Source organism: Muscardinus avellanarius (assembly GCF_963383645.1).
Source record: "Muscardinus avellanarius genome assembly, chromosome: 16".
NCBI classification, from domain to species: Eukaryota; Metazoa; Chordata; class Mammalia; order Rodentia; family Gliridae; genus Muscardinus; species Muscardinus avellanarius.
In genome coordinates this window covers 16,082,473-16,101,841 of record NC_137802.1, presented here as the reverse complement: position 1 = coordinate 16,101,841, position 19,369 = coordinate 16,082,473, and the positions used below count along the sequence as shown (strand labels likewise).

General features: G+C 47.2%; 1 protein-coding gene across 2 annotated transcripts; it reads left to right on the top strand.

Moving 5' to 3' along the window:
* Positions 1–1,980: 1,980 nt before the first annotated feature.
* On the top strand, positions 1,981–18,345 carry CHRNB1 (cholinergic receptor nicotinic beta 1 subunit; the record flags this gene model as incomplete). Of its 2 annotated transcripts, XM_080713106.1 has the most annotated exons (11): positions 1,981–2,038; positions 2,124–2,263; positions 2,928–2,972; positions 5,434–5,543; positions 5,626–5,734; positions 6,100–6,247; positions 7,321–7,530; positions 16,354–16,577; positions 17,041–17,210; positions 17,803–17,950; positions 18,205–18,345. In XM_080713106.1, 11 exons carry the CDS (start codon positions 1,981–1,983, stop codon positions 18,343–18,345), a joined length of 1,503 nt encoding a protein of 500 aa, XP_080569232.1. The 2 variants fall into 2 exon arrangements, with proteins under 2 accessions (XP_080569232.1, XP_080569233.1); XM_080713107.1 differs by lacking the exon at positions 2,928–2,972.
* Positions 18,346–19,369: the final 1,024 nt, after the last annotated feature.

Genomic DNA, 19,369 nt, shown 5'->3' with positions numbered 1-19,369 from the left:
GAACTCCCAGGGAGCCAGCCACCAACACAGCCTGTCTCCCAGCCCTGCTCCTGGCCCTGCCGTCACCCCTGCTGCCACACACATGCCCTAAGCAGCCAGGTCCTACCAGGTGCTCTACATCGAAGGAGCCTAGGAGCTGGCTGGGACTTCCAGGACTGCCGAGAGTCTTAGATCCTGGAGTCAGGGATCCTGGACGGAGGGGGATGTTGGAAAATCATCCTAGCTGATCGCTTCTTTCATTCCACACTTACACTGTTCCCCCAAAGCCTTTTCCTGTGATGGCCCTAGGGGTTCCAAACTGTCAGAGCCAGGGCATAACTACTCACCCCGGCCTCAGCCACTTTGTGGAGCCCTGTGCCCCTTTCCGTTGCCACTGAGCCATAGATTTCTAGGTCCACAGGAGCTCAGGATTAGTTTTTTTTTTTCTTTCCCTACTCTACCTTCTGCCTTCTTCTGATCCAGTTCTGAAACAAGAAACATCCCAGCCAGGGCCATTTCTGTACTAGGGCTCTGTGCTAGAACCCAGGCTTGCTGCCAGGCTCTGTTCTGGATTCATCAAGCTAATATCCTTGACCCAGATGGACCCCTGGCTTCCAAGTAGAGAGGCTGGATTCAAGCCCTGTCTAGCTATTGGCCTTGGCCTGAAATGGGACCAGTTTCAGATCACCACAGTTTTAACCTTCTTATCCCAGAGACACCCAGTTCTAGAGCATGGTGTTCTAGACCTTTATAGAGCCATACTTCCTCCTGAATCTCAGCTCTAGGTCGTAGACCATGACTCTTAGCCCTTCTTTCCAGGATGGAACTGGGGCCTATATAGCCATATTTTTGCTCTAGAGTCTAAGTTCTAGACCCACCCTCTCACCTTCTCTAATGATACCTATTAACAGTGAGCTCTGGAAAGGACCCAACTATGCTTCACAAAGAACTAATTAGTTCTGGTTGAATAAAAAAACCACTTCTTTTCCTAGATAATTTTCTAAAAATCCTATTCTTCCATGTAGAATGCTAACCTTATTTTTACATGTAGTTTATAGCTCCTGCAACCCAGCTGGGGTCCTGCCAGGGAAACAGTCTGGGGAAGGGCAGAAGAATTTTGGAAGGCTCCCTGGCTTATGGCAGGGAAACTGGGAGGGGAAAGGAGCCAAAACCATGGTATGATTAAACTTGTGTCTGGGTTAGGGGGACATGAACACTTAGCTACCTCAGCAGGAATTCCTTCCAGGCCCCCTTTAAAGCTGAGGTTTCTAGGGAAATGGGTCTATAATAGAAAGAACAAATGAGATATAACTTGATGCCCCTCCCCAAGTGAAGATACCCCAACTCAGCAATAAGTCCCACCTCTCTCCCCTACAAGTCAGACCAAGGAGGGTGAGGCCTCTTGGGCTGGAGACCTCATATACCCCCAGAGCTTCTAAGTGAACAGAACTTGTTCTATCTTACATAACCTCAGCTGGGTTTTAGGTACCCAAAAAGGGCCCGACTAGGTTTTTCTGAAAAAACATGGAGAGCTAGTGGTGGGCCTAGATAAGACCGGGAACCCACTAGTGAATTAGGAGGGAGGCATCTTATACCTGGGCGGGATAGTCTGAGGAGACCCCACGGGAGGGGCTAGTGCTCAGAGGCAGGTCAGTTTTCCTCAGGCTCTTTTACTTTTGGCTTGTTGCAAAGGGGTGGATGACCCCCTCACCCACATAAACCCTGCTCAGGCTCCACCCATCTCCTGGCTCTGCTCCCAGGAGACTGGGTCTCCAACCACGCTTTCTCAATTAAAGATGATTTATACAACCGAAGTGTCTTGTGTTCTGTGAGTGGCAGCCAGCTACAGTTGCTCGGGGCGGGACCAAGTCTCAGGGGCGGGGCGGGTGGGCTGGCGCCTGCCCCCCAACAACAGGTGCACATTCCTGGGCGCCTCGTCACTTCCCCCGCGCTGGCTGCCCCAGGCGGTCTCAGAACTCGCTGAGCGACGGCGGCCAGGCTATGGCCCCGGGAGCGCTGCTGTTGCTTCTGGGGGTCCTGGGGGCGCCGCTCGCCCCAGGTAAGTCTGGACCCCGAAGAGGCAGTGACAGGGGCAGCGGTCGTGGCCTGGCACCAGGGCTTCACTTAACGCTCTCCTACCACAGGCGCCCGAGGATCGGAGATAGAGGGTCGACTCCGAAAGAAACTTTTCTCGGGCTACGATAGTTCCGTGCGGCCGGCTCGCGGGTTGGGAGACCGCGTCGGGGTCAGCATTGGCCTCACCCTGGCGCAACTCATCAGCCTGGTGAGGGCGCCCGCGAGGGGTGGAGGTCAGGCCTGGGCACCGGCCGGGGGCGTGGCTTTGGGAAAGGCCGGGCCAATAGGCAGACAGGGGCGGGGCTTGAAGCGAGGCAAGCTGAGCGATAGACCAGCCTTGAGCGGAGATTGGGTAGAAATTCGGCCAATGAACAGGTTTGTGGGCGTGGCTTATGGACAGCCCAGTATTTAGAGGCAGGTAGATGATAACCCCTCCTCTGGGCGGACCTTGAAGTGGGGCTGGGGCTGCGGGACCGGCAGTGGGGAGGATCTGGAGGCGGAGCCGCCTAAGGTTTTGACAGGGTGGGGTGGAGCTTGGTGCCCAACGGGTCAATAAACAGCTGCGGGTGGAAATTCAGGGCTGGATGGATTATGAGCGGTCAGCGGATCTGGGATAGTTCCGGGACAGGGGTTGGCGTGGCGGGGGCCGGGGAGGGGGGGGAGCCTAGTGGGTTAACTGGCAGAGAGTGTAGACAGCAGGAAAGTGTTCCTGAGGTAGAAACTGGGCTTAAACAACTCATCCGCTAGGAGGTGGGGCTCGGACCCAAGAGAATGGGCCTCAGGAAAAGGAGGCAGAGTTCCCAGGGAGCGTTTGACCGGCCTCATTTCTCCCCATCTCACTTGTCTCTGCCCTTTAAATTGTTCCGTTCTAGAACGAGAAGGATGAAGAGTTGAGCACAAAAGTGTACTTGGACCTGGTATGGAGACCCCTGGGTGGGAGACGGTGTCCTGCTGCTTTCTTTCTTTCTTTTTTTCTTTTTTTTCCTTTTCTTTCTTTCTTTCTTTTTTTTTTTTTTTTTAATTTGTACTGGAGGTCGAACCCAGGGACTTTCTACCTCCAGGCTCTACTCCCAGACCTATTTTATATTTTATTTGGAAAAGGTTCTCACTAAGTAGCTGAGGCTGGCTTCGAACCAGCGTTATACTCCTGTCTCAGCTTTCCAAATACTGGGATTACAAGCGTGCGCCACCACATCCATCTTGCTTTCACGATTATTTATCTACTTTTTGTGGTACTGGGGATTGAACCCAGGGGCATTCTACCTCTGAGCTACACCCCCAGCCTTACTTTATTATTTATTTATTTTTTTATTTTTATTTTTTGCCGTACTGGGGATGGAACCCCAGGAACATTCTATCTTCGAGCTACATACCCAGCCTTATTTTTATTTTTTATTTTTAAAATTTTTTTTGTGTGAGTCTGAGGATGGAACCCAGAGGCATTCAAGCTCTGAGCTACACCCCCTGCCCTATTTTTTTTTCTTTATTTTGAAACATGGTCTCACTAAGTTGCAGAGGGCCTCACTAAGTAGCTGAGGCTGTCCGCGAACCGCGATCCTCCGGTCTCAGCCTCCCTAATGCTGGGATTAAAAGCTTGCACCACCATACCCGGCTCCCAGCCCTATTTTTAATTATTTATTTTGAAACAGAGTCTACTTGAGTTGCAAAGGGCCTCACTAAGTAGTAGCTGAGGCTGTCCCTGAACCCTGATCCTCCTATCTCAGCCTCCCAAATGCTGGGATTACAAGCATGTGCCACCACCCCTGGCTTATTTTTTATTTTGAAACAGGATCTCACTAAGTTGCACAGGGCCTCCCTAAGTTGTTGAGGCTGGCTACCAACCTGCGATCCTCCTGTCTCCACCTCCCAAGTACTGAGATTACAAAATCATGTGCTACCATATCTGGCTTACTTTTACAATTTCCTTGAATATTCAATCCAATAAGAATATGTATATTTATTTTTTATTTTTATTTTATTTTATTTTTGTGGTACTGGGGATGGAACACAGAAGCATTCTACCTCTGAGCTATACTCCCAGCCCTATTTTTTAGTCTTTATTTTGAAACAGGGTCTCACTAAGTTGCAAAGGGCCTCACTAAGTAACTGAGGCTGTCTGCGAACCTGGATCCTCCTTTCTCAGCCTCCCAAATGCTGGGATTACAAGTGTGTGCCACCACACCCTGCTAAGAATATATATATATATATATATATATATATATATATATATATATATATATATATTTGTCTAGGTGTGGTGGCACACAACTGTAATCCCAGTACTTGGAAGTCTGAGACAGGAGGATTGCAAGTTCAAGGCCAGCCTCAGCAATTTAGTGAGACCCTGTTTCAAAATTAAAAAAACATAGTCCCTCCCGGTGTGGTGGTGTGTGCTTGTAATCCTGGTATTTGGGAGGCTGAGACAGGAGGATCGAGGTTCAAGGACAGCCTCAACTACTGGTGAGGCCCTTTGCAACTCAGTGAAACCCTGTTTCAAACTGAAGAATTAAAAAAAATAGGGCTGGGGGCTGTAGCTCAGAGGTAGAATGCAGCTGGTTTCTATCCCAAATTTAAAAAAAAATAGCCCAAACAATTCAGCAAGACCATGTTTCAAAATAAAAAATAAAAAGGACTGAGAGCCAGGCATGGTAGCTCACCCTTGTAATCCCAGCATTTAGGAGGCAGAGACTGGAGGATTGTGGTTTGGGGACAGCCTCAGCTCTTTAGTGAGGCTAAACCTCACTTTATTTTGAAACCCTGTTTCAAAATAAAGAATAATAAGCCAGGCGTGGTGGTGCACGCTTGTAATCCTTGCGCTTGGGAGGCTGAGACAGGAGGATCACACAGTTTCTAAGCCAGCCTCAGCTACTTAGTGAGGCTCTCAGCAACTTAGTGAGACCCTGTTTCCAAATAAAGTATAAAATAGGGCTGGGAGTATAGCCTGGAGGTAGAAAGCCTCTGGGTTCCACCCCCAGTACCACAAAGAAAGAGAGAGAGAGAGAGAGAGAGAGAGAGAGAGAGAGAGAGAGAGAGAGAGAGAGAGAGAGAGAGAGAGAACGAACAAAAAATACAGCAGGGGGTGTAGCTCGGAGGTCGAATGCCCCTGGGTTCCATCCCCAGACCCCCCCCCAAAAAAAATAGGGCTGCGGGTGTAGCTCAGAGGTAGAATGCCTTTGGGTTCAATCCCCAGTATCAAAAATGACTAAACAATCAATGTCCCTGGGTTCAATCCCCAGTGCCAAAAATAAATACAAAAAAATTGAACGGGGGTGGGGTCTGAATTTAGCGAGTGGCAGAGGAGTGCCTGTGCGGTTCTCCTCCTCTGCTCCCTAACTGGGCTTTCAGCTCCGAACAGCCCCTCAGCCTGTGCTTCTCTAGGAGTGGACAGACTACAGGCTGAGCTGGGACCCCGCGGAGTACGAGGGCATCGATCTGCTCCGCATCTCGTCGGAATCCGTGTGGCTGCCTGACGTGGTGCTACTGAACAAGTAGGCTCTACCAAAGCGAGGGTGCGTGTCGGGGGCTGGAGGACGGTTCCCCGTCCCAGATGAGAGTACCCTTCTTCTACAGCAATGATGGAAATTTTGACGTCGCTCTGGACATTAACGTCGTGGTGTCTTTCGATGGCTCCGTTCGCTGGCAGCCCCCGGGCCTCTATCGAAGCAGCTGCAGCATCCAGGTTTCAGAGCCCAGGAGCTCTTAGAAACCCTCCCTCTCCCCAGACATCCTGACTCCCCAGGGCCTCCCACCCCTCCTCCATTATCTCCTATGACCTCATCTCCCTCCTCTGTCCTGGTTTTTCATCGAGTGTCTTTCCCTCTGTTCATTTTTCTTGACTTCCGGTCTTCCTAGGTGACCCTCCTACATTCCCAAATGGCCCCTGCTAAGAACCCTTCCATCCCACTGTGACTCCACTTCCCTGTGACCTCCTTTGATGATCCCTATTCCTTTGGTTGATAAGCTGCGACCTCCCCAGTGACCTTTCAAACTCCCCCAGCCTTGATCAGTTTTCTGGCAGCTAGCATGGCTTTCCCTTTCATCCAGGTCACCTACTTCCCCTTCGATTGGCAGAACTGCACCATGGTCTTTAGTTCTTACAGCTATGACAGCTCAGAGGTCAGCCTGCAGACAGGCCTGGGACCTGATGGCAAAGAGAGGCAGGAAATCTACATTCACGAAGGGACCTTCATTGGTGAGTGGGGTGGATGGCTTCCACATCCACAGGTTTTCTGATTTCTAGTTTGGAACAGTCTGATAAACTCTTGTCAGTGATGCCCCATGTAACCCAGTGGGGTCAGCAAGATGTGTGTGACTATCAGCACTTTACAGAGAACCAAGTGTGGTGATGCAAACTTGTAATACCAGTACTTGGGAGGATGAGGCAGGGGGATCACAGGTTTGAGGCCAACCTCAGCAACTTAGCGAGGCCCTGTCTCAAAATTTAAAAAAAATTAAAGCGCCGGGCGTGGTGGCACACGCTTGTAATCCCCATGCTTGGGAGGCAGAGACAGGAGGATCGTGCTGGTTCGGAGCCAGCCTCGCTGGTTTAAGAGACCCTATTTCCAAATTTAAAAAAATATTAAATAGGTCTGGGAGTGTAGCCCGGAGGTAGAAGGGCTTCCAGGAACCCCAGTACCACCAAAAAAAAAAAAAAAAAAAAAAAAAAATTAAATGGTAGAGAGTAGCTGGGTATGGTGGCACATGCTTGTAATCCCAGCATTCAGGAGGCTAAGACAGGAAGGATCACTTTGCAGACAGTGTCAGCTATTACTTAGTGAGGCCCTTTGCAACTCAGTGAGACCCTGTTTCAAAATAAAGAATAAAAAAAAAAAAATAGGAGCCGGGTGTGGTGGCACACACTTGTAATACCAACATTCGGGAGGCTGAGACCAGAGGATCGCAGTTTGCGGACAGCCTCAGCTACTTAGTGAGGCCCTCTGCAACTCAGTGAGACCCGGTTTCAAAATAAAGAATAAAAAATAGGGCAGGGGGTGTAGCTCGGAGGTAGAATGCCCCTGGGTTCCATCACCAGACCTGCAAAAAAAAAAAAATTAGGGCTGGGGGTGTCACTCAGAGTTAGAATGCCCCTGGGTTCCATCCCCAGTACAAAAAAAAAAAAAAAAAAAAAAAAAAAAAAAGCCAAAGAAACAAACCTGGAAAGTGAGATTTAACTTAGAGATGGGCTACCCAGTACAGTGTTGCACACCTGGCACTGACCAGGACAGCTCCCACATTGGTGTCCCCTTCTGCTCCCTTCCTCCCCAGAGAATGGCCAATGGGAGATTATCCACAAGCCCTCTCGGCTAATCCAGCCTCCAGGGGCTCCTAGGGGAGGGAGGGAAGGACAACGCCAGGAAGTCACCTTCTACCTCATCATCCGAAGGAAACCTCTGTTCTACCTGGTCAACGTCATTGCCCCATGCATCCTCATCACTCTCCTGGCCATCTTTGTGTTCTACCTGCCACCAGATGCAGGTAAGGGGAAGGCCCCAGCCCTCCTTCTCTTTAGTTCTGCTTCTTCCTCTTTACCCTTAATCCAGACAAATGTTTTCCCAATCACCATGGATTGGGCTTCAGCAATCCCAGGCTTTCCTTGCTACGAAGTAGACCCAACATCAAGCTTGACAACCCCTCTGCTGCTGGCTTGCCTTCACCCAGTGACTTCTGAACTCCTCTTTAGAGTCCCAGCCTCCTAGCAGGTGCAGTGTGCACGCCTGTAATACTAGCACTTGGGAGACTGAGACAGGAGGGTCATGGGTTTGAGGCCACCTGTCTCAAAATAAAAAAATTAAAAAGGCTAAAGTGTAGCTCAGAAGTAGAACACCCTTGGGTTCAACCCCTCCCCGGTACCATACATATATACAAAAAGAAACCTGGCCTTGGCAGGGTGGGGTGGGGCATGCTTGTAATCCCAGTACTTGGGAGGCTGAAACAGGAAGATTGCAAGTTCAAGACCAGCCTCAGTAATTTAGGCTGTCTGCAATTTAGTGAGACTCTTTCAAAATGAAAGTATAAGCTGAGTGTGGTGGCACACACTTGTAATCCCAGTGTCTAGGAGGCTGAGATAGGAGGATCACAGGTTCGCGGCCAGCCTCAGCTACTTAATGAGGCCCTCTGCAACTTAGTGAGAACCTGTATCAAAAATAAAGAATAAAAGCCGGGCGTGGTGGCGCAGGCTTGTAATGCCTGAGCTTGGGAGGCAGAGACAGGAGGATCGCGCAGGTTTGAAGCCAGCCGTGCTGGCTTAAGAGACCCTGTTTCCAAAAATAAAAAAAAGTATAAAACAGGTCTGGGAGTGTAGCCCGGAGGTAGAAAGGCTTCCAGGAACCTCAGTACTACAAAAAAAAAAAAAAAAAAAAATCAGACTGGGCATGTAGCTTGGAGGTAGAATGCCCATAGGTTCAAAACCAAGTTCTGCAAAAAGAAAAAATGAAAAAAAAGAAAAATGAAAAAATAAAATAGGGCTGGAGATGTGGCTCAGAAGTAGAATGCCCCTGGATTCCATCCCCAGCAACACACACAAGCTACTTCTCTGACCAACCAAACGCCTCTAGGCTGAGCCAAATCTCCTATTCCTATCAAGCTTCTCCTCTGCTAGTGCCTTGATTTTCTGTTTTCCTGGGAAATAATAGCAGTTTTTTGAAGAGGAAGCATACTGTAGTTAACAGTAATCCTGTGAAGATTCCTTAATTTGTGTGTCTCAATTTCCTATTACAAAAATGGGGACAACAGTTGTCCTGACTGCATAGGAATTATTCTGAGGACCGATGCAGTTAATAAAACTATACCTGGGCCCAGTAAGTACTACGTAAGCGTGTGGTTCTTGTTTGTGTGTTTGGTTCTGTTTTTTCCCGTTTTTGAGCATTTGCTATAAGGTCATACAATTAATGTGTCGCATGTATTCAATTCTAATCTTTGCTATAATGCTTCGAGGTTAAGTACTGAATTGTCATCCCCACTTGACAGAGGAGGATAAAGAGACCGAGAGAGTTTCAGTCATTTGTTTCATACACAGAGCGTGGCAGTAGTACCACTCCAACCCGGGTCAGAGCCCCAGTATCCTTAAATCTGCTATTCAAAACATGCTTTCTGCCGGGCGTGGTGGCGCTCGCTTGTAATCCCCGCGCTTGGGAGGCTGAGACAGGAGGATCGCACGGGTTCGAAGCCAGCCTCAGCTACTTAGTGAGGCTCTCAGCAACTTAGTGAGACCCTGTTTCCAAATAAAATGGAAAATAGGTCTGGGAGTGTAGCCCAGAGGTATAAAGCCCCTGGGTTCTACTCCCAGTACCACCACCACCAAAAAACAAAAAACAAAAACAAAACATGCTTTCTGCCGGGCGTGGTGGCGCATGTTTGTAATCCCCGTGCTTGGGAGGCTGAGACAGGAGGATCACAGGTTCTCTGCCAGCCTCAGCTACTCAGTGAGGCCCTCCACCATTTAGTGAGACCCTGTTTCAAAATAAAGAATAAAAAATAGGGCTGGGGGAATAGCTCAGAGGTAGAATGCCCCAGGGTTCAATCTCCAGTACCACAAAAACAAAAACAAAATATGCTCTCTGTCTCTCTGACATCAAGGTCTCTATTCAGAGGACAGTGCTATAGCTCTAGAACATGCTTCCAAGTGTAACACTAATTCCTCTAGAACAAGACAACTCTTTGGACCCAATATTACAGGACTAAAGTAGCATGAACCTTAGGATTATTCATTTCAGTACCTTTCATGAAATGTGAATGTCTCTTGTGTGCCACTGGAAGAAATCAGCCACCTTGGTATATCCTTGTATACTGTTTCATTTCTAGATCCTTCAAATTGCTATATTGTGGCCAGGCGTGGTGGCATATGCTTGTAATACCCCCCCCCACCCCGCCCCGCTTGGGAGGCTGCGACAGGAGGATCGCACAGGTTCGAAGCCAGCCTCAGCTACTTCGTGAGGCTCTCAGCAACTTAGTGAGACCCTGTTTCCAGATAAAATATAAAAAAGGTCTGGGAGTATAGCCCGGAGGTAGAAAGCCTCTGGTTCAACCCCGAGTACCACCAAAAAAAAAAAAAAAAAAAAAATTGCTATATTGTTCCTGAAAAAGCTACAAGCGGTTGGTTCATTCATTTATGTGACTATATTTGTTGATTATAATGTGCTAGGCACAGGGAATACATTAATAAAAATAATAAAAGTCATTGAGCATGTGGTACACTCCTATAATCCCAGTACTTGGAAGGCTGAGACAAGAGGATCATAGGTTCGAGGCCAGCCTCAACAATTGAGCAAGACCTTTTGTTTCCAAATAAAAAATAAGAGTCAGGTGTGGTGGCTACCTTTGTAATCCCAGCATTTGGGAGGCTGAGACAGGAGGATCGAGGTTCACGGACAGCCTCAGCTACTACTTAATGAGGCCCTCTGCAACTCAGTGAGACTGTTTCAAAATAAAGAATAAAAAATCGGGCTAGGAGTGTAGCTTGGAGGTAGAATGCCCCTGGGTTCCACCCCCACTACCACTAAATAAATAAATAATTAATTAATTAAAAATACAATAAAAAGGAGCCGAGCAGTGGTGGTGCATGCTTGTAATCCCAGCATTTGGGAGGCTGAGACAAAAGGATCGTGGTTTGAGGACAGCCTCAACTACTACTTAGTGAGGCCCTTTGCAACTCAGTGAGACCCTGTTTCAAAATAAAGAACAAAAAATAGGGCTAGGGGTATAGCTTGGAGACAGAATGCCCCTGGGTTCCATCCCCACTACCACAAAAAATAATAATAAATAATAAATAAATAATAATAAAGGGCTTGGGGTGTAGCTCAGAAAAAGAATGCCCCTGGCTTTAGTCTCTAGTATCACAAATTAAATAATAAATAAACAAATAAATAAGATGTCAACTAGGCGTGGTGGAGCATGCCTGTAATCCTTGTACTTGGAAGGTTGAGACAGGAGGATCACAGGTTCAAGAACATCCTCACCAACTTAGCAAGACTCTTGGTAACCCAGCCAGAGTGCTAGGTTATTTTTCCAAAACAAAAAATAAAAAGGCTGGGGGTGTAGCTTGGAGGTAGAGCGCACGTGTGCACGCGCACATGCGCACCCACCCACACACAGCCACACCCACACCCACACACACACACACACTCACACTCAGATCTGGAAGTAGTGGCATACACCTTAGCAATTTAGCAATACCCTGTTTTCAAAAGAAAAAATAGGGCTGGGGATGGAGCTTGGAAGTAGAACACCTGCATGTTCAATCCCCTGTACCTTACACACACACACACACACACAAAAAAAAAAAAAAAAAAAAAAAAAAAAGGTGGGGGATGTCAGGGCTGGGGATGCAGCTTAGAGGTAGAGCACTTGCTTAGCATGAGGATTTCCTTGGGCTTGGTTAATAGCACCACAAAATAAATAAAAAATAAAGTTTGGATGCCAGTGAATGCCTCTTTGAAAAGGAAGATTTAACTTGAAAGGGGCAAGTGAACAACCCTGGTACATATCTAGAAGAAAAATGTGCCAAGCAAAGGAAACTGAATGCAAAGGCCCTGCAGGGGGAGGGTCAGTTGTATATTCAAGAAACAGGGAGGAAGCCAGGGTAACTGAACAAAATAAGCAAAGGGGCGGGAGGAGGGGAGAAGTCAGGTAACAGGAAGGGCTTTTAGACCACGGTCAGCACTTTGCTTTTATGCAGGGAGAGCCACTAAGAAGTTTTATCTTTTTATTTATTTATTTATTTATTATTTTTGCAGTACTGGGGATGGAACCCAGGGGCATTCTACTTCCAAGGTACACCCTCAGCCCTATTTTTTATTCTTTATTTTGAAACAGGGTTTCACTGAGTTCCAAAGGGCCTCACTAATTAGCTGAGGCTGGCCTCAAACTGAAATCCTTCTGTCTCAGCCTCTCAAATGCTGGGATTACAAGAGTGTGCCACCACACCCGGCTCAGGTTTAATCTTTTTATCTTTTAATTTTTGGTAAAGGGAATTGAACTCAGAGGAATTCTACCTCTGAGCTATATCCCCAGCCATTTCTTTTTTAAATTTTATTTGGAAACAGGGTCTCACTAGGTTGAGGAGAGTCACACTACTTGCTAAGGCTGTCCTTGAAGAACCTTCGATCCTCATGTCTCAGATTCCCAAGTACTGGGATTACAGGCTTGTGCCACCGTGCCCCACTCTAGAAGTAAAGAGGAATGATGAATGATACAATTTGGGTTTTTTTGGGTGGTACTAAAGATTGAGCCAAGAGGCACTGTATTTAAGAGCTATGCCCTCAGTCCCCTCACTTTTTATGTTTGTTTTTTGTGGTACTGGGGATGAAACCCAGAGGCATTCTACCTCTGAGCTACACCCAGCCCTATTTTATCTTTTTTATTATTATATTGAAGCAGGTCTCACTAAATTGTGAAGGGCTTCACTAAGTTGCTGAGGCTGGCTATGAGCCTGTGATTCTCTTGTCTCAGCTTCCCAAGTACTGGGATTTCAAGCAAAATTAGGGCTAGGATATAGCTCAGAGATAGAATGCCCCTGGGTTCCATTCCTACTATCTCAATAAAATAAAACAAAATAAATAATAAATAAAGAAAAAGGGGCTGGGGGTGTAGCTCAGGGGTAGAATGCCCCTGGGTTCCTACCCAAGTACTACAAAAAATAAAATAAAATAAAAAATGAAAAAAGGGCTGGGGATATAGCTTGGAGGTTGAATGCCCCTGGGTTCAATCCCTAGTATTGAAAAATATAAATAAATAAGAAAGCCCGGCATGGTGGCACATACTTATAATCTCAGCATTCAGGAGGCTGAGACAAGAGGATCTGGGTTCACAGTCAGCCTCAGCTATTTAGTGAGGCTCTTTGCAACCCAGTGAGACCCTGTTTCAAAGTAAAGAATAAATCAGTGTCAATCACTAAGCTAAACATGAGAATAAGGGAGGAGGAGGGAATAGGGCAGGACTCGGGTAAGGCCTAATTGGGTGATGTATGCATGTGTGCCTCCACTATCTTGTACCCATTAAGATGTATGACTACAATGCACTAATAAAACATTTAAAATTTTTTAAAAAGAAAGAATAAAAAATAGGGCTGGGGGTATAGCTTGGAGGTAGACTGTCCCTTGGCTCCATCCCTAGCACCACAAAAATAAATAAATAAATAAATAACATAACATAACATACATACATACATATATACATACATACATACATACATACATACATACATAGGGCGGGTATAGTGGCACACACTTGTAATCTCAGTAGTTAAGAGGCTGAGACAGGAGGATCACAGGTTTATGCCCTACCTCATCTACTTAGTGAGGCCCTGTTTCCAAATAAAAAATAAAAAAATGGACTGGGTTATAGGTCATAGGTAGAATGCCCCTGGGTTCAGTCCCCAGTACTGAAAAATAAATATAAATAAATATATAATAAATAAATAAGGCTGAGGGTGTATCTCAGAGGTAGAATGTCCTTGGATTCAATCCCTAGTATCAAAACATAAAAAATAAAGCCAAGTGTGGTGGCGCATGCTTGTAATCCCAATACTTAAGAGGCTGAGATAGGAGGATTGCAGGTTTGAGGAAAGTCTCAGCAAGTAGTGAGGCTCTAATCAACCTAGTGAGACCCAAGTTTAAAAAAAGAAAAAGGGAAGCCGGGCGTGGCAGTGCACATTTGTAATCCCTGTGCTTGGGAGGCTGAGACAGGAGGATTGTGGTTCATAGCCAGTTTCCGCTACTTAATGAGGTCCTGTGCAATTTAGTGAGACCTTCTTTCTTTTCTTTTTCCTTTCCTTTTCTTTTCTTTCTCTCTCTCTCTCTTTTTTTTTTTTTTTTTTTTTTTGCGGGTCTGGGGATGGAACTCAGGGGCATTCGACCTCTGAGCTACACCCCCTGCCCTATTTTTTATTCTTTATTGTGAAACAGGGTCTCACTAAATTACTGAGGGCCGAGCCGGGCGTGGTGGTGCACTTGTAATCCCAGCATTCGGAAGGCTGAGACCAGAGGATCGCAGTTCTGGACAACATCAGCTACTTAGTGAGGCCCTCCACAATTTAGTGAAACCTTGTTTCAAATTAAAGAATAAAAAGTAGGGCAGGGGGTATAGCTCAGAGGTCGAATACCCCTGGGTTCTATCCCAAGACCCGAAAAAAAAAAATTATGGAGGGCCTCACTAAGTAGTTGAGGCTGTCCGTGAATCATGATCCTCCGGTCTCAGCCTCCCGAATGCTGGGATTACAAGCATGTACCACCATGCCCGGCTGAGACCCTCTGTCTTTCTTTCTTTCTTTTTTTTTTTTTTTTTTTTTTTTTTTTTTTTTTTTGGTGGTACTGGGGTTCCTGGAAGCCCTTCTACCTCCGGGCTACACTCCTAGACCTATTTTTACATTTTTATTCGGAAACAGGGTCTCCTAAACCAGCACGCGCGGCTGGCTTCGAACTTGCGTGATCCTCCTGTCTCTGCCTCCCAAGCACGGGGATTACAAGCGTGCGCCACCATGCCTGGCTGAGACCCTCTTTCAAAATAAAAAATAGGGCTGGGGTTGGGGCTCAGAGGTAGAATGCCCCTGGATTCCATCCTCAGTACTGCAAATTATAAATAAATAAATAAATAAATAAGGCTGGGTATAGCTAAAAGATAGAATCGCCTTGGGTTTCAATCTGCAGTACTATAAAAAAAATTAGTTGGGCATGGTGGTGCACGCTTGTAATCCCAGCATTCGGGAGGCTGAGACTAGAGGATTGCAGTTCGCAGACAGCCTGAGCTACTACTTAGTGAGGCCCTCTGCAACTTAGTGAGATCCTGTTTCAAAATAAAGAATAAAAAATAGGGCAGGGGGTGTAGCTCGGAGGTTGAATGCCACTGGGTTCCATCCCCAGACCCACAAAAAAAAAAAAAAAAAAAAAAAATAGGGCTGGGGGGTGTAGCTCAAAGGTACAATGCCCCTGGGTTCTATCCCCAGTACTGCAAATAAAAATAAAAATATAAATAAATAAATAAATAAATAAATAAAGGGTTGGAGACATAGCTCAGAGGTAGAACGTTATTGGGTTCAATCCCAAATACCACCCTTTCCCCTCAAAAAATCAACAGGCCGTTCTACTAAGAACAGTCAGCAGGAGTCAAAGGATGAAGCAGAAACTAGTTAGGAAGGTTTTATAGTGTGTGTGTGTGTGTGTGTGTGTGTGTGTGTGTGTGTGTGTGTGTGTTCTGTGTGTTGTGTATTTTTTTTTTTTTTTTTTTTTTTACTAAGGATTGAACCCAGGGACACTGAGCTCCGACTTAAAAACTTAGCTCTATTTTTTAACCTTTATTTTTGAAATAGGATCCTACTAAATTGTAGAAGGCCTCACTAAGTAGTTAAGGCTGGCCACGAACCTGTGATTCTCCTGTCTTAGCCTCCCAAGTACTAGGATTACAAGCCTGTGCCACCATGCTCAATTAGGAAGGCTTTATAGTAATTCTGAACTTATGTAATGGTGACTGGGACCACGGTGGTCAATGTAATAAGCCATTTGTGTCATATGTATGTGTATGTAATTTGTGTGTGTGTGTGGCACGGGATTGAACCCAGGGGCATTCTACCTCTGACAGTCTCACTACTTGCTGAGGCTGTCCTTGAACCTGCTATCTTTTTATCTCAGCCTCCCATTAATTTTTGTTCTTTGCAGTATTGGAGACGGAACCCAGGAGCATTCTACCTCCAAGCTTTTTTTTTTTTTTTTTTTTTTTTCAATACTGGGGATGGAACCCAGGGGCATTCTACCTCTGAGCTACACCTTCAGCCCTATTTCTTTTTATTCTTTATTTTTAAACAGTGTATCACTGAGTTGAAAAGGGCCTCACTAAGTGGCTGAGGCTGTCTGTGAACTGAGATCCTTCTGTCTCAGCCTCCCAAATGCTGGGACTACCATGCAGGGCTTTTTTTTTTTTTTTTTTTTTTAACAGGGTCTCATTAGGTTGATGAGAATCTCACTACTTGCTGAGGCTGTCCTCGAACCCGCTATCCTCTCCTCTCGGCCTCCCAAGTACTGGGATTACAGGCGTGTGAGCCACCATGTCCAGCTGAGAATTAGGTCTTTGAGATGTTAAATTTGAGATGTTTACTGGATAACTGCAGTGGAAAGGCTGAGCAAGCATTTGGATGTGAGGCTGGGGTTGAGAGAAGTCCAGGCTGGAGGAAGGGATGTGTGAGTGCTCCGCGTGCAGTGGTCCTCCCAAAAGCTCATCTTTGATTTGGCTGGAAACATGGCCACTGATTACGGTCACAGAGATTTCCTCTGGCAAAGCCTAATTCTTGTGCCTTCCTCCCCGCCCTCCAAGGAGAGAAGATGGGACTCTCAATCTTTGCCCTGCTGACCCTTACTGTGTTCCTGCTGTTGCTGGCAGACAAAGTACCTGAGACGTCTCTGTCTGTCCCCATCATTGTCAAGTATCTCATGTTTACCATGATCCTCGTCACCTTCTCCGTCATCCTTAGTGTTGTGGTCCTGAATCTGCACCACCGCTCACCCCACACACACCAAATGCCCTTTTGGGTCCGTCAGGTAAGAGACATTTCCTCCTCCCAATCCTCTCATTTGGCTTTTTATCCCGAATCATTTCTCCCTCCACCAACTCCAACTTCCTCTGTACAGACCTTAGGGAGACCTATAGCTACTGGTGGGGTATGGAAGCGCCAAGGCCTGCGGGGTGTTGAAACGCTGCTCAATTAATTGTACCTTCTCGTTATCATTTCATAGATCCCATACTCTCTTCATCAATGCTGCCTGTCTGTCTTTTGTCTCAGGGAAACATTCTCAAGGATAGGTACAGTTCTCAAACCTCTCAGGATGCCTCCCAAACCCACTAAATAGCTCTCAAGACTATCAGGTTGCATTCCCTTGTGGCTCCGTGAGACCATGTGTACACATGCATGAGAATGGGCACACGGAACGGGGGTGGCTGTCTGCTTTACTTGTCTTTTGAAAGCACGAGAACCCCTTCCAATAAGCCTCTTCTCCACTGCAGATCTTTATCAACAAGCTCCCGCGGTACCTGGGGCTGAAGAGGCCCAAACCCGAGCGAGAACAGCTGCCGGAGCCCACTCACTCTTCTCCAGGAAGTGGCTGGGGCCGGGGAATGGATGAATATTTTATCCGAAAGCCGCCCAATGATTTTCTTTTCCCCAAATCCAACAGGTAGTACTTACTGCACCCGCCACTCACAGGGAAGGGAGAGGGAGAACTACAGTTCCCAGAAGGCTCTGCGGATGGCGGCAACCCCTGATCCTTGAGGATGCTGTGGTTAAGCACCATGGGAGTTGTAGTACCCCATTCCGGGGCTTGCTTTGCGGGAAGGTGGCAAATAAAGCTTAGAGGGTTGGAAGAAGTTGAGGAAAGCTGGGGAGGTCTCCGCTGGCGGAAGAGCCCTCTCAGGCTTTCAGGACCGGCAGGGTAAGCCGGCCGTGGCGGCGCACGCTTGTCATCCTAGCATTTGGGGGGCCTGAGACAGGAGGATCACAGGTTCGCAGCCAGCCTCAGATAGTGAGGCCTTTTGCAACTCAGTGAGAGCCTGTTTAGACCCTGTTTCAAAACGAAGAATAACAAATAGGGCTGTGGGGTAGAGCTCGGAGGTAGAATCCCCTGGGTTCCCATCCCCGGTACCGAAAAAAGAAAAGAAAAAAAAAAAAAAAAAAAAAAAAAGAACCGGCAGGTTGTAGGAGTCGTCAGCTGGAGTAGGATGCGGGCTGGCTGTTCTGGTCCGGGGCGTGACCAGTCACGCCTCTTCCAGATTTCAACCTGAACTGTCTGCCCCCGACCTGCGGCGATTTATCGACGGTCCACACCGGACTATGAGCCTGCCTTCCGAACTACGGGAGGTCGTTTCCTCGATCAGCTACATCGCCCGACAGCTGCAGGAACAGGAGGACCACGATGCAGTAAGTCGGAGGAAGGTAGAGTAGGGCGGGGCCTCGGCGATCGTGGCCCCACCCACAAGAGTAGGCCCCGCCCCCAGCTCTCGGAGGTTTGCCTCTTTGTTCCCGCCCCCTTTCCGAGCGCGTGGTCCCTCTATCTCCGTTGCGTCTTTCTTAGACTCGGGGAGCAAAGACCGGGATCCGGTGTGGGACTGCGGGGCGGGCTTCCATGAGGGTCTGGGCCTGGAGCTCAGAAGTGTTCCTCTGCCGACCTACAGCTGAAGGAGGACTGGCAGTTTGTGGCCATGGTAGTAGACCGCCTCTTCCTGTGGACTTTCATCATCTTCACGAGCGTCGGGACCCTGGTCATTTTCTTGGATGCTACGTACCACTTGCCCCCTCCCGACCCCTTTCCCTGAAGATTAGGCCTGAGCCTCAGGTCCCAGCCAGTTGAACTAAGAGCTTGGCAGTGTTTTCAAGCCCTGTATCCCCTCTACCTTTACTAGAAACTCAGCTCTTTCATTTCTTGGGAGGGCGTCGAAGTGTGACTGAGGGGTGGCAAGGATAGCCTTGGACCCACCTGAAATACCTATCAGTTTACTTTTGGGGTTTTTGAGGAGGCTTCTTTGGATATAAACCAAAGAGCACAAACTACATTGTAAGCCTTATGAGGGCAAGAAATGTGCCTTTCTCGCTCTAATGTCCCCAGCACATTACAGTGACATTTGCAATGCTTAGTATTTGTTGAATGAAGAGGGGGTACATTTTTGGAAGGAAATAACACCAATGAACATTGCCTACATTCAGTTGGGTGCAGGGGTGAAGTCCTGTACTTTGGTGGCTTTAACAGAAGAATCGTGGGTTTGAGACCAGCCAGAAATTTAGTGAGGCCCTCAGCAATTTAGCGAGACTCTTTTTAAAGTAAAAAATAAAAAGTGAGCCAGGCGTGGTGGTGCACACCTGTAATCCCAGTACTTGGGAGGCCGAGACAGGAGGATGACAGGTTTGCAACCAGCTTCAGCTACTTAGTGAAGCCCTCTGCAAATCAGTGAGACCCTGCTTTAAAAATAAAGCCGGGTATGGGGGCGCACGCTTGTAATCTCAGCATTTGGGAGGCTGAGACCGGAGGATCGCGGTTCACGGACAGCCTCAGCTACTTAGTGAGGCCCTCTGCAACTCAGTGAGACCTGGTTTCAAGATAAAGAATTAAAAAAAAAAAAATAGGGCAGGGGGTGTAGCTCAGAGGTCAAATGCCCTTGGGTTCCATCCCCAAACCCGCAAAAAATATAAATAAATAATAAAAACTAGGGCTGGGGGTGTAGCTCGGAGGTAGAATGCCCCTAGGTTCTATCCCTAGTACCGAAAAAGGAAAAAAAAAGTTCTGGAGATGTAGGTCAGAGGTAGAATGTCCCTGAGAACCCTGGGTTCAGTCCCCAGTACCAA